At 42.6% G+C, this 13,379-nt stretch overlaps 1 protein-coding gene across 2 annotated transcripts in view; it reads left to right on the forward strand.

Moving 5' to 3' along the window:
- The window catches only part of ADAMTSL1 (ADAMTS like 1), a 272,535-nt gene that overhangs the window by 98,319 nt on the left and 160,837 nt on the right, over positions 1-13,379 (forward strand). For both annotated transcript variants that reach the window (XM_074953445.1, XM_074953446.1), the window contains exons 7-8: positions 1,482-1,639; positions 12,714-12,825. In XM_074953445.1, coding sequence (XP_074809546.1) covers positions 1,482-1,639; positions 12,714-12,825 — 270 coding nt within the window. The remainder of the gene's footprint in view (positions 1-1,481; positions 1,640-12,713; positions 12,826-13,379) is intronic.

Consider the following 13,379-nt stretch of genomic DNA (forward strand, 5'->3'; position numbering starts at 1 on the left):
TCAGTTAAGGAGTCACCCTGCCCCAGAGGGGATGAGCCCACTGACTGGACTAACCCCTTCATGGTTGCAACATCTGCAGCTGGTGTGGAGGGAGCAGGAGAGGGGACGATGGCCCTACTTCCTCCCTGCACTTTTTGGAGTGCCATGTACCCCAGACTGTGCAAGCAGAGAACATTCGCTGCATTCAGGAGAACACAAGGTCTGTGTCATACAGTGGATAACTTTTGACTGGTCTGTGAGCAAGGACGCAAGGCAGGGCGGTAAAGCCCTTTGCACTCTTCCCCTCTCTTGCATACCTATGCAGTAGCCAACTACCTGCTGCCTCTTTTTCAGCAGTGGCACTGAAGATAGATCAAAATGCAAGTGAGCCAAGTAATCTTCCCCTGCTTTTATAGAAGAAAATACCGCAGTATTCTCTAACAATAGCCCCAAACACTCAAAGGAGTGTAACTGGTAAGATGTAGCATTTGGGGAAATTACAAAATACTGTAGTGGTTTTTCTCCCCCAAGTGCGGACACAACTTTCTGACAACGTAGACCCAGTAAGAGACAGCAGGCCATATGTCAACGTTAACAGAGCACTAGTAATAGCACAGAGCTGAAATGCATAGGAAATCACGCCAAAGTGCTTGCATCCTGTACAATGGAAAGGGTGTGTTTGGAAATCCCAGTATATGATCTGCCATTTGTGTTGAGATAGCAGTAGTTACTTAATATTTTTGTAGCTGTTTAGATTTAGAGCTGTGAATAATCACCAGCAAATTACAGGTTATAAACTAGAACAAAAAATACATAACATTTTCTTAAAAGTTCAAATCCTCTGAAATGCATAATTTTTAAGTGGACCCTTGGGTATTCCTGGCCTGCTCTAGTGTAGTTGTTATTCCTTTCCCTGTGAATGACTTTCCCTCTTCCCTTGCTCCTGCCTTCTCTCCCAGCAAACATGCTCTTTCCCAAGCTAGCAAACTTTTGCAATGGAATTAAGCTGTATAGCAGCCAAGGGAGGCAATTTTTAGAAGTAAGAGAGAAAAGGTTGATCCAGGACCTGTTTTATTTTGGAATGAGATGTTGCCTCAGCGAAGATTTGGGACAGTGGGGCACAGATGAAATCACTAGGTTGTGATTTGGATTTGGATCACGTGGCACAATGCCACTCACTCAAATTTGTCCTGACCAATCCCACTCCCCCGCACCCTTCCCCGTCATGATGGAGGGGCGTCCAGGCCAAACCTGAGTGGCTCTGTGACCCTTTGTACAAGGTCGCAACGGCAATCAGTGTTGGTCATTTCCAATGCCAGCAACACAAATCTGGTGGTTGCCCCACCTCCCAACCCCCTGCCCCCGAGAGGCACTGAGTGCATGTTGGTTAATTTGGGCCTGGTTTTCCTTTACTATTTATTACACTCCATCCCCATGGTATTATTATTTTGTAACTGTCATGAGCTCGCCTGCTCTGAGTAATCTTTTTTTGTGTTTGTCAGATTTGGAAACCAAGACTCTGCAAGGCGTGAAGGGAGAAAACAGCCTCAGCTCCACAGGCTCTTTCCTGGTGGACAATTCTAGCGTCGACTTCCAGAAGTTTCCGGACAAGGAGATACTGAGAATATCTGGGCCTCTCAGTGCAGACTTCACAGTCAAGGTGAGGTGGCTCAAACATGGCTTTGTAAAAACAAAAACCCAAATTGAAACCAGGTTGGTGCAGCAGAAAGACCACAGGGATCTTTCCTAGAGAGCATCCTTTGCCAGGAAATGTTTATATCTAGGGCTTAGAGAGGGCTATTTCCTGCACCCTCTCTGGATTTCTTGATAAATAGATTATAAAAGTTTCACTGGAAGCTCTTTGGGAAGGAGACTGAGTTTATGGAAAGGAACACACATGCCATGTGTGTCTTACTCAGAAAAGATGGACTAATGGCAAGAGAAGGCAGATTACTTTCAGTAGATGTTGTCTGGGATAGGTATAAACTGAAAGCCAAGCTTGTGACATGAAAAAAAAGACTGAGGTCCCAAGTTTTCACTCCATTATGCTGTTTGTTTTTTATACCAGTGTAGCTCCACTGAAAGTGTAAAATGGGTGTAATAGAGTAGAGAACTAGGCCCCAAGACCCCAAAGTAAGCAAGATGGCTTTGGTCGAGAAGCCGTTGTATTGTTTGGAGGTTCTGTTTTGTGTTGCACTGGCAATAAGAATCAAGTTGTTTCCTCCCATTAGTGCTTTTCTGTTCTTCCAGGTAATACAAAACACATTGCTGGAAGCAATGCACACATTCTGTAGGAAAAATGCACACACAAAACTGAACATTTGGGGGTTTATTTTATTGTAATCCTTTTTTCAGTAGGTCAGAGAGACCTGAAGGATTTCATCCATAAAGCTATAAAACTTGTACCCTGTCCAGGACTCCATAAATTTTTCATCATGGGACCTAGAGCCAGAGGACGTTTGATTTAAGCTAATGCTGATGACCTTGTGGCAGCTGGAAGTATGAATGCTGTATTGGAAAATGTGATAGGTGATTGGATTGGATTGGAGCAGTGCACTAAAGCACTGTCCTCTGTCTCTCTCAGCATGGTAGCGGCCCCTAATCCAGTCCAGACCCCGCAACCAAAAGTGTCTGGTGAACAAAGAGCCAAAGGAAAACAAGCTGAAGTTATATCTTCCTGGTCAAAGGCGGGAATAGTTTAAAGAGAGCAGTTCAATCCTTGAAATGTCACCCCACAGCACTGAATGAATATATCCAAACTCAAAAGACTTTTCTCAGTTAAAAATGTTTTATATATTTAAAAAAATCCTTTCCTGTTTTACAAATTACACCCTCGCTTAGATTGTTAGATTTAATTTACTTTTCATTATTTACTAGTGGTTTGGGAATTTCATTCGGCTTGGACAATTGAAATATAATAGCTGGAAGCAACATGGTCCAGGGCACTGAACTGAGCATCAGGAGAGCTGGATTGTGTTCCAGGCTCTGCCACTGCTCTGTTATGTGACTTTGGGCAAGTCCCTTCACCTCTCCATGCCTCCATTTCCTCATCCTTTTACAAAGCACTTTGAGACCCATGGATGAAAAATGCCATATAAGAGCTAAGTGGTGGTGTTATTTGCAAATGCTTAGCTTCTGCAGTCTGCTCCTGCTTGCCATTGACCTTAATAGAAATTTTGCCATTGATTTCAATGGAAGGTATCATGTGTCTCTAGTCCATAATGCTTTCAGGTTTTCCCTAGCACCAGGCCACTATGTACGGGCTCCAGTTGTACCAGGGGAAAGTTATGGCTGTGCTTTCTATTTATAACATATTCATTTGGAATTAAAAATAAATAAATGCAGGGAAACGTTTCTATTGGTCTTAGGTTATGTAAAGGCTTATCTTCCCAGAATCTGCTGGTAAATTTTTGGCCAAATTTGACTCAACAATGTCCCTGTGTTGCAGTATAAAAAAGGGAATTGTTCAGTGCAGAATAAGAAACGAAGAAAAGGAGATATTTGATAAATGCTGATAAAGTACTTGGTGCTGCATAATACACAAAAAGCAAAGACAGGCTCTGTCCTCTTTTTTTCACACAAGAAAATTATGGAGGCATTTTAGCATATCTCTCATTAAGGTTGCATAGAAATTTGCATATAGGACCTGAACCAAAGCCCTTTGAAGTCCCTGGGAATCTTTCCAAGGATTGCATTGGCTTTAGATCAGGCCCTTAAAGCAGGAATAAAATCCTTCTCACACTTCATTATTTAAATATGTAGACAATTTCAGTTTTTACTCACAGTAAGTGTAAGAGCAAAAGCAGACTAGATGAATGTGTATTTAGCCAACAGCTATCCTCAAATACAACAAACCCTGCCCCATTATTCTTTGCTATTTAATTAGTCCCCTTTTTTTAATCTTTAGTTGCTAGATTTTCCCGCTGTCAGGCTTACCCTGAGACTAACTCTTCAGAAGGCAGAATATACAAATGCAGGCATCCCCACACCAAACCAGGCTTGCCCGCAACAGCGCTGAGTGTTTTGCCTGCAATGTGCAGAGCGAATGTATCTCTGAAAAGCCAATTAAAGGCCCTACAGTGGCGGCAGCCAGCTTTCCTCGTAAAGGGTGCCCTGATTTACTTTCCTGGAAAAGCAATTCTTGTGCAAACAGAGCTAAGTGAAAATGTAATAAAAAGGGATCTAGTTCAGGGGCTTGTTGTCTCTTGAAACACTCCTAGGATCTTTATTAGATTGGCTGAAAATGTTTTCATTTAGAAGAGTCAAGTTAGCAAGCTTGTTATAATCCCAGGTATGCAAGCATTACATTCCCACTGGCTGAAAAGTTGCTAACCAGAAGTGAGAAACCAAAGGAGGGCTGAAATTTGGGCTTATTTACGGTTAGGTACTGATTGTTCTGAATTGCAGGAAGCAACTGCATGCAAATGCTACAGGAGTTGTACTGAAATAATTGTTTTGGTTTCTTTTACTTTGTAATAGTGAGTGGTGTATTTGAGTCCATAGATCACTGGAAGAGAGATGTGCGCTGTCCAGTCGCCCATCATCTGCTTCCACAATTTGGTCATAGATGGTCAGGAGAATTGAATGCAAACTCCAACTCCATTTTTAAAGAATCCTGGTCTCTAGAAATGTAGGAGGGAAAGCCTGGAGTTGTCCTGACAGTTAGTTCCATGTTGTTGTTTTTAGTGTCCATAATGTGTGAAACTCCTCACCCCTGTGCAGTGGCCAGCATGAGGCCAATGCTCCATTTAATTCCCACTTAAGCAGTTGGTGGCCAGGCAGTGTGGGGAGCCAGTGATTACTACCAGCTTTGGTTGCTGGGAGAAATAGAGCTCTTGGAGAGGAGGAAAGAGCTAAGTAGACTGGGGGTATGTCTACACTGCAATTAGACACCCATGGCTGGCCCATGCCAGCTAACTCAGGTTACTGGGACTCAGGCGATGGGGCTGTTTTTAATTGCTGTGTAGATTTCTGGGCCTCACAGGGTCCTAGAGCCTGGGCTCCAGCCTAACCCTAGAAGTCTACACTGCAATTAAACAGCCCCACAGCCCATGAGTCAGCTGGCATGACCAGCCATGGGTTCTTAATTGAAGTGTAGACATACCCCAAGTGTCCAAAGAGGGAGAGTAGCTGAATAATTGACTGGCTCCAATAATAGAGGAACAAAACAGACCAGCCAGCTCCATCAGGTCTGGAAACCTCTTGGGGTAAGTCTACACTGCAGTGAAAGTCCATAGTTTGAACTCGGGCTCCAACCTAATTCCCTTTTCATTTACACACAAATCGCATTGACCCAGGGTCCCTAGACCTCATGGGGTATGGGGTCCAAGCCTGAGTTAAGCCAGGACCTTTGCAGTGTAGACTCAACCCCACTGGACTCATATTCTGAAAGTCTGCCAAAAGTATCACAGGCTGACTTTTTTGTCCTCTGGACAGTCAGGTTTGGTTGACAGTCAAGTTTTCCCACACTGCAACATGAACAAAGCCAGAGATGACCCATGCCTGTTGATAGTGAAGGGGTGGGGGCACAACCCTGGAACACCTCGAGTCATGACCCTTCCCCCTCCCTTCAGCTTCCAGCTGTTTCTCCTGCCTCTCCCTCTCCCTGACCAGCATAGCTCACAGCTCACTGGTTCAGTTCCCCCCCAGGAAGGGGACCCAGCCACATCATATGACCAAGCAATCTGGGAGGAATATGGCCCCATGTATTCCCCCCCCCACCTGTCACCTCTGGCTAGAGTGGCCACATTTTGGGAGGGTGCTAGGAAGACTGGGATACAGGTGATGGGACTCGAGCCCACATTATGCAGTGTAGCTGCTGGAGACCTAGATTGGGACCCAGGATACAAGCATTCCTGACCTGGGGTTACAAATTAGTGTAGATGTTCAAGTCCTAGGTTAACAAACCCAGGCTCTGCTAATTTGAGTTCTGCTAACCCGGGGCTTACATTGCAATGCAGACATCCCTAGATGGCTGGGAAGTGAGCAGAGAGAGTTAATATCTGAGAGAGATATCTGAGCCATTAGCAATTATCTTTGAAAAGTTATTTAAGATGGGAGAGATTTCAGAAGACTGGAAAAGGGCAAATATAGTGCCCATCTATAAAAAGGGAAATAAGGACAACCCAGGCAATTACAGATCAGTCAGTTTAACTTCTGTACCCAGAAAGATAATGGAGCAAATAATTAAGCAATCTATTTGCAAACACCTAGAAGATAATAAGGTGTTAAGTAACAGTCAGCATGGATTTGTCAAGAACAAATCGTGTCAGACCAACCTGATAGCTTTCTTTGACAAGGTAACAAGCCTTGTGGATAGGGAGAAGTGGTAGATGTGGTATATCTTGACTTTAGTAAGGCTTTTGATACTGTCTCGCATGACCTTCTCATAAACAAACTAGAGAAATACAACCTAGATGGAGCTACTATTAGGTGGGTGCATAACTGGTTGGAAAATCATTCCCAGAGTGTAGTTATCAGTGGTTCACAGTCATGCTGGAACGGCATAATGAGTGGGGTCCAGTTCTGTTCAATATCTTCATCAATGATTCAGATAATGGCATAGAGAGTACACTTATAAAGTTTGCAGAGGATACGAAGTTGGGAGGGGTTGCAAATGCTTTGGAAGATAGGATTAAAATTCAAAATGATCTGGACAAACGGTCTGAAGTAAATAGTATGAAATTCAATAAAGACAAATACAAAGTACTCCTCTTAGGAAGGAACAATCAGTTGCACACATACAAAATGGGAAATGACTGCCTAGGAAGGAGTACTGCAGAAAGGGATCTGGGGATCATAGTGGATCACAAGTTTAATATGAGTCAATAGTGTGACACTTACAAAAAAATCAAACATTATTCTGGGATGTATTAGCAGGAGTGTTGTAAGTAAGACACGAGAAGTCATTCTTCTACTCTACTCCACGCTGATTAGGCCTCAGCTGGAGTATTGTGTCCTGTTCTGGGCGCCACATTTCAGGAAAGATGTGGACAAATTGGAGAAAGTCCAGAGAAGAGCAACAAAAATTATTAAAGGTCTAAAAAACCTGACCTATGAAGGAAGATTGAAAAAATTGGGTTTGTTTAGTCTGGAGAAAAGAAGACTGGGGGGGGGGAACATAACAGTTTTCAAATGTGTAAAAGATTGTTACAAGAAAGAGGAAGAAAAATTGTTTTTCTTAAGCTCTGAGGGTAGGACAAGAAGCAATCGGCTTAAATTGCAGCAAGGGAGGTTTAGATTGGACAAGAAAAACTTCTTAACTGTCAGAGTGGTTAAGCACTGGAATAAATTGCCTAGGGAGGTTGTGGAATCTCCATCATTGGGGATTTTTAAGAGCAGGTTGGACAAACACCTGTCAGGGATGGTCTAGATAATACTTAGTCCTGCCATGAGTGCAGGGGACTGGACTAGATGACCTCTCAAGGTCCCTTCCAGTCCTATGATTCTATGAATAAGAGAGAAGTCACTCAGGAGAGGGAGTTGAGCTATTGAGGTGTGGGGAATAGGCCTGGCAGGAGTCCAACAAAATAGGTGGGTGATAAGGGTACATTCCCATGATGGTGATGTTGAAATCCTTCTGTCAGTCACAGCTGTGATAGGGCTACGTGAATCTTCAGGGCTGCTGTCCCTCTGCACAGGGTTGAATTTTACCCATTCTACTGCCTTTCTAAATATGGACTACTTGCCTTGTAAAGAATATTACAACCAATTTAATGAATACCTGCTAATTAACTTTACTAAAACACCCTCACAAATATTTTTTGCTTTTCTTCATGAAGTCCATAGTAACAAAAAAAGGGCCTATTTCAGTAATGTAATTGAAAAAAAAAATGAAACAAAAAACTTGCCTGGCCTGCTTGATGGATGTGTGAGTGTGAGTGATGTAGGTTGTTCATTGCAGTTATCTGTTTCTCCCTCTCCCCCATTTCATTCCATTCCATTCATTTGCATGCTGGTTCTTTCCTTGGGGACTTTACTGAGAGTCAAGCAGTCATCTGAACCTGATAGCTTTTTATTTTAGACTTGTAGAAAGCTTACGTTCAAAGACATTTTAAAGAGTCCGTTTTAATAGTCTCCCCAGTGCTCTTGCTTCATCTCTTCTTCCTGGTGAGCAGAGGCTGACACCACTACAAAGATTTGTGCTTGGTCCCTGGTCAGTAAAAGTGCCTCCTGTCATTTTTTGGTGATTCCTTTGGCTGATTAAGAAGTGACATTGACAGGCACCAGAGGGAGCTCTCCTCTGTCAGAAAGAGAGTTGGCCCCACTCAGGGGACCTTTGAAACTAAGGGAAGTTGAGGCCAAAAATGGACTGGAAGAGTAATCCGGGGGCTCAAAGGTCATGCATTTCTTCCTCCAAGGACAGAAAAAGTATTAAAGGAATCAGCCTCTAGTTCTATTTTATACTATACAATTGAAAGCCTTTGGCATCTCTATTTATTTAGTCTGTTGTGCTTATTGTTTTATTTTAAATTATCATCTTAAAAATTGTTTTTCCTGCCTATATAAATTCATATACAAATTATGAACAGCAACTAATCTCCTACACACCCTAGCTCTCTAATTGTAGCTATAATTAGGAATATTAAAGCACTGTAACTATAGAAAGGAAAGTTTTGTACAAAAGAATCTTGCCATTTTTGTTTTTATTAACATAAAAAGGTCAAAATTACATATGCCAGATGTGGCTCACTCTTCTCTCCCCCCCCTTTATATGTTATTTAATATAAGGCTTTAATGTTCAGTATGCCATTAAGAAATCAAACATGATGGTTTGGGATTTGGCACTTGCAAAAGCATCTGTGATAATGATACAGAAAAATCCTTCAGAACTTTTATGATAGGGATGGTGGTGACTGAGTTAGATCATAACATGCCAGATCAAACTTGACTAGACAAAAGAGAGTGCGAGTGATGCAACCCCTGGTTTGGATTATACATAAAAAGAACACAAACACACACATGCACACGCACAGATTCCATAAAGTCTCTGGGCATTTTATTAGAATGCAGACATCCTTACTTGACCATATATCGTACACTGACAACTACCTGATGGGCAGGAAAGGATGAATTAATAATGCCTGCTGATTAAACAGCACAACTGCGGATGTAAACTTAGTACAGTCCTGGAGGTCAGATTACTGTGATCTATAACAGACATAAATAGATTGCAGAGGCAAAAAACTGAAGAGGTTTTTTTTTAATGATATGGGCTAATTTTGTTCTGATGACTCAAAGGACAGCACAGCACCATGTAAAATAAAGCCTAAATATTTCAATCTGCTGATAGTTGCTACAGAAGGGCCATTTGAAAATGTAATTGTTCCAAAACACAGTTAATTTTGTGCTTCAAATGTTAGGTTATTTGTTGGTTTTCATTTAGGATGTTGCAGTTTTTCCCAGATCAGTATTGTATATTATCAAAGTCAAAGTGCAGTTATTCAACAGGGAACTGAACAGCTGGTGCCTGTGTACACACACACACACACACGCACCGCTTTGATAAATGATTTACAAAAACAGTTTTAAAAAACGGAGAAATATGGGGTAAGAATTAATTACGGGGGCCCTTCCTTCCTTTCTGCCTTGGAGGGGAAAAAAAATCAATAGTGACTGTTTGTCAAAGAGGAAGTAACCAGTTGGTTCCCCTGAGGCAGATACGAGCATATGCATTCTCCCCAAATCTTCACAGAACTGGTGGTCTTCTGTTATGTCTTGTTCCTGAAAGATGCTAAGCACCTATCTGATGTGCTGAGCCTCCTCCCCCCAATTCCCACTGACTTCAATGGGAGTGGAGGGCAACAGGCTGGGGTGCTCAACCTACCTACGCACACAGCTACCAGGATTAAGCACAGTGCTAGCAGCCTAGCATCCTAAATGCTTTTACCATCTTAGCCACTTCTGGTCTTGATAGTGCTATGCACTTGTTCAGCATTCTATGCCGTTATGAAATGGGTACCATTTTCTCCATTTTGAGACTCAATGATATCCCTAGGACCACACAGCAAATCAACGTCAATTAAAGAGTTTCTTCTAATTATTGTTTTAAAAGATACACAAGACTTTGCCTCCTCTTGTCAGGGTGGTGGCTTCCACCATTGGCAGGGCGGAGTCGAGGAGGGGGACAGCTGGACTATTGGAGATGGGACAGCTTCACAAGTTCCCCAGTCTTCCAGTTTGGACTGTCTGTGGGTGGGAGTTCGCCCTATGGAACAATCTGAACGGTCTCCTGAAGCATTTGATGTGCTACAGAGCCAGCATGTGTTACGCTCTGGATCTTGCCTGGATTAGACAACCACTGATATTTTCTGCTGGATCAAACCCTTAGTTTTAACAAATTGTCAAACAACATTCAAAAGACGTTGCTGCATGGAATCAGTGTACACTGGTCTTCCTATGCTTATAGTACTCAACAGAGAAAATAAACAGTGATTTGTCTCATTCTTTCACCTGACGTATTTAGTATCATCCAGTTCGCATCTGTAGCTCATTGCAATTCCTTTGTACCCATGTGGTTGTCATGGTTGTGTGGGTAACTTCCACCTAGCTCTGGAAAAGATCCGCATCTGCCTTTTCTCTCTGTCGGATCAGACAGACAATCACAGACACACACGGCTAATCTTTGGGGAGATGGGTTATTATGTCTTCCTGACTTTTGATGTGAAACCCTTTTTTCCCCCCTTTTACTAAGCTCTGTGTAATCTATCTTCTCATTTATCACGTTCCACTTAAGACCGCACAGCTGAGTGGATCATTTTGGTTTAAGCATCATTGTTGATCTTTATTTTAAAGAGGAAAAGTAAATTCTCCCAGGTGAATTTTGTTTCTGTGTGTTCAAACCAGAGACCTTCTCTAATGGTTTCCAGCATGATACTGTGCTAGTCCCAGGAGCGTGCTGGGCTCTTGTGAACTAAGAAAAGTCTTTCTGAAGAGTGTGATTAATGGACCATCCCAGCACAAGGAATTAGATATCCTGTTTCTGACATACAGAACTAAATGATATGAATCCATACAAGAGGCCTCTCATTTGCTGAGGAACCTGTATTGCCACAGCTGTATTTTTTCTGTTGGGAATTTACCTCAGTGTTTACTCTAATTAGAAGAGACCAGCATACTCTCAGTGGACCAGAACTCTTGTGGCCCCCAACATATCCTGCAGCATTTCCGTTTTCTTCCTTCCCCCTTCATGCAGTTCAAGATTTGCTGTGATTTGTTATCATGTTTCTGTCCATCTACGGAGGGGCAGGGGAGAAACCCACAACACAGACTCTGCTGTTCAATTCAACTTGATTTGTGGTTTTTTTTCATTCTTGTTTTTCTGTCTAGTCCCTTTCCCTTTGTCAGTGCCTCTCAATTTTTGGAGGGAGAAATAAAGACAGCGTTAAAAACAATTCGAGCCCAAAAGATTAAAATCAGGGCAACTACTTGACTATATGGAGAGAGAGACACACACACATTTAAAACTAGTCTGGATAAAGCACTAGATAACTCACTTCAGGAAACAATCTTGCACTGGCAAGGGGAAGGACTAGGTGACCTAATAAGCCGCCTCCATTTCTGACTTGAGTCAGATTCTCCCCTGTGCTGTGTCCCCTTTGCACCATGACACTGGTGCAGAGCAGCCCTAGCAACACTGACACATCCAGCCCTGGCAATGACACCCAGCCTAGGGGGTTCCCTAGTGGCACAGCAGCTCCCATGCTATCTCCCTTCCAACTGTCAGTGTAAGGAGCATCACTGGGGGAAAAGGAGGGGCACCAGGGCTTTCCTGTGCCCTACAGTCCCTCGCTGTGGTCAACCCCGTGGGGCCATTATCAGGCAGGCACTGTGCTTTATGCCAGGGGACCAGTCCTGCACACAGATCACCCAAGATGGGGGGGAAGAGGAGCACAAAGAATGACTAATACACATGCGCGTGCACCCCTCCTGAGTGTCAGCATATGCTCCTTGGCCAAGACCAAGAACCTGAGCCTGTAATTAAAAATGCAATCGGATCCCAAGTAGGATCCTAAACTGTATGTGGGAATCCAAAATTAAATTCAATAAAAGGACTAGTTTATAATATAGAACAGTACCACAGTAGAGAGAGAGAATATGAATGTATTACAGGCAGAATAAGAGATACTCCTGGCACAGTAAAGAATTAGACCTGCCTGAAAGCTTTAGTTTGCTCTAGTTGAAGTATTTTACTTCCTTTTACATGTTAAAGTAACATTGATAGTTGCATCTGTTCCTTTTATGCACATGTGTTTCTCTTTGGTACAATCCGCTGTCTTTCTTTCTATGCTACTACAGTATTTAGCCTTTTCATGGTCTTGAAGCCACTCCTGCTCTTAAGAATGTAACCTTCATTGGAATGAGGCAGGGGAAAGGGGTGCTGGTTTTAAATCAGTAAATGCCGGTGGATGATCTCCTGGTGGTGTGAAGTTCAGTCCAGGTCCTCTGTATGGTAGCTCTCCAATAGCAATAACACTTCTGTTCCTTCCTCATCACAGAACACAGGCTGTAAAACACTATGGACCCAACTCGCTAACAGTTTGTGAGAGTGTAATTTCTGGCAGTGGTTCAGTCTGAATGCCAAGAGGCAACATTCTGTTTGTGCTTCTCATTTTTTAATTACAAAATGCCTCTGGTATTTCATGTAATGCATGGTATTTACAAGATCCTTCCAGCAAAATGACTGTTAGTGTCAAACTGTGGCAGCTTTTCCATTCCCATTATATCTTTTTCAGGTCCGCTATGCTGGTGCTGCTGACAGTGCGGTTCAGTTTATCTTCTATCAGCCCATCATTCACCGATGGAGGGAAACTGATTTCTTTCCTTGTTCCGCATCTTGTGGAGGAGGTAATATTTTGTGTGTGTGTGTGTGCGCGATCCCACCTACAAGATAGCTCAGATCTGCTCAGTTATTTGTGATTGTGCCTTCTCGTGGCTAGTCTACAGAAAACATGAGCACGAATACTACTGCAGGGAAGGGAGATTCTCCTGTCACTTCCATGGTAGTAGCCTGTATTTTTGGATTAGAAGGTCCTAAGTTCTATGGTTGCTGAAACCTTGAAGTCCATGTGGCCATAGTGAATGACACAGCTATCAAATAATGGCCCAGATTCAGTGGTATAAAGCTGGTGTGATGGCTACTGTTGATTAATTGTATAGTCAGTTGCTTGACCTCACTTTGGTTTGTTATAAAATATACTCAAGATGCCAAATGACCAATGTCAGCCAGGTTTATTGCTCTAAGCTAACAACAACAACAACAATATAGTACAGGGAAAAAGGGTCTATATGATACCAGTCTCTGGGAAGCCATCTTGTGCAGCGTTACATTACAGCGTTATGTGCTTCCCAAGTTATAAATAATAACAGCTGAAATGTGTGTGATGATTTTACACATTATA

Source organism: Natator depressus, chromosome 5 (assembly GCF_965152275.1).
Source record: "Natator depressus isolate rNatDep1 chromosome 5, rNatDep2.hap1, whole genome shotgun sequence".
NCBI lineage: Eukaryota > Metazoa > Chordata > Testudines > Cheloniidae > Natator > Natator depressus.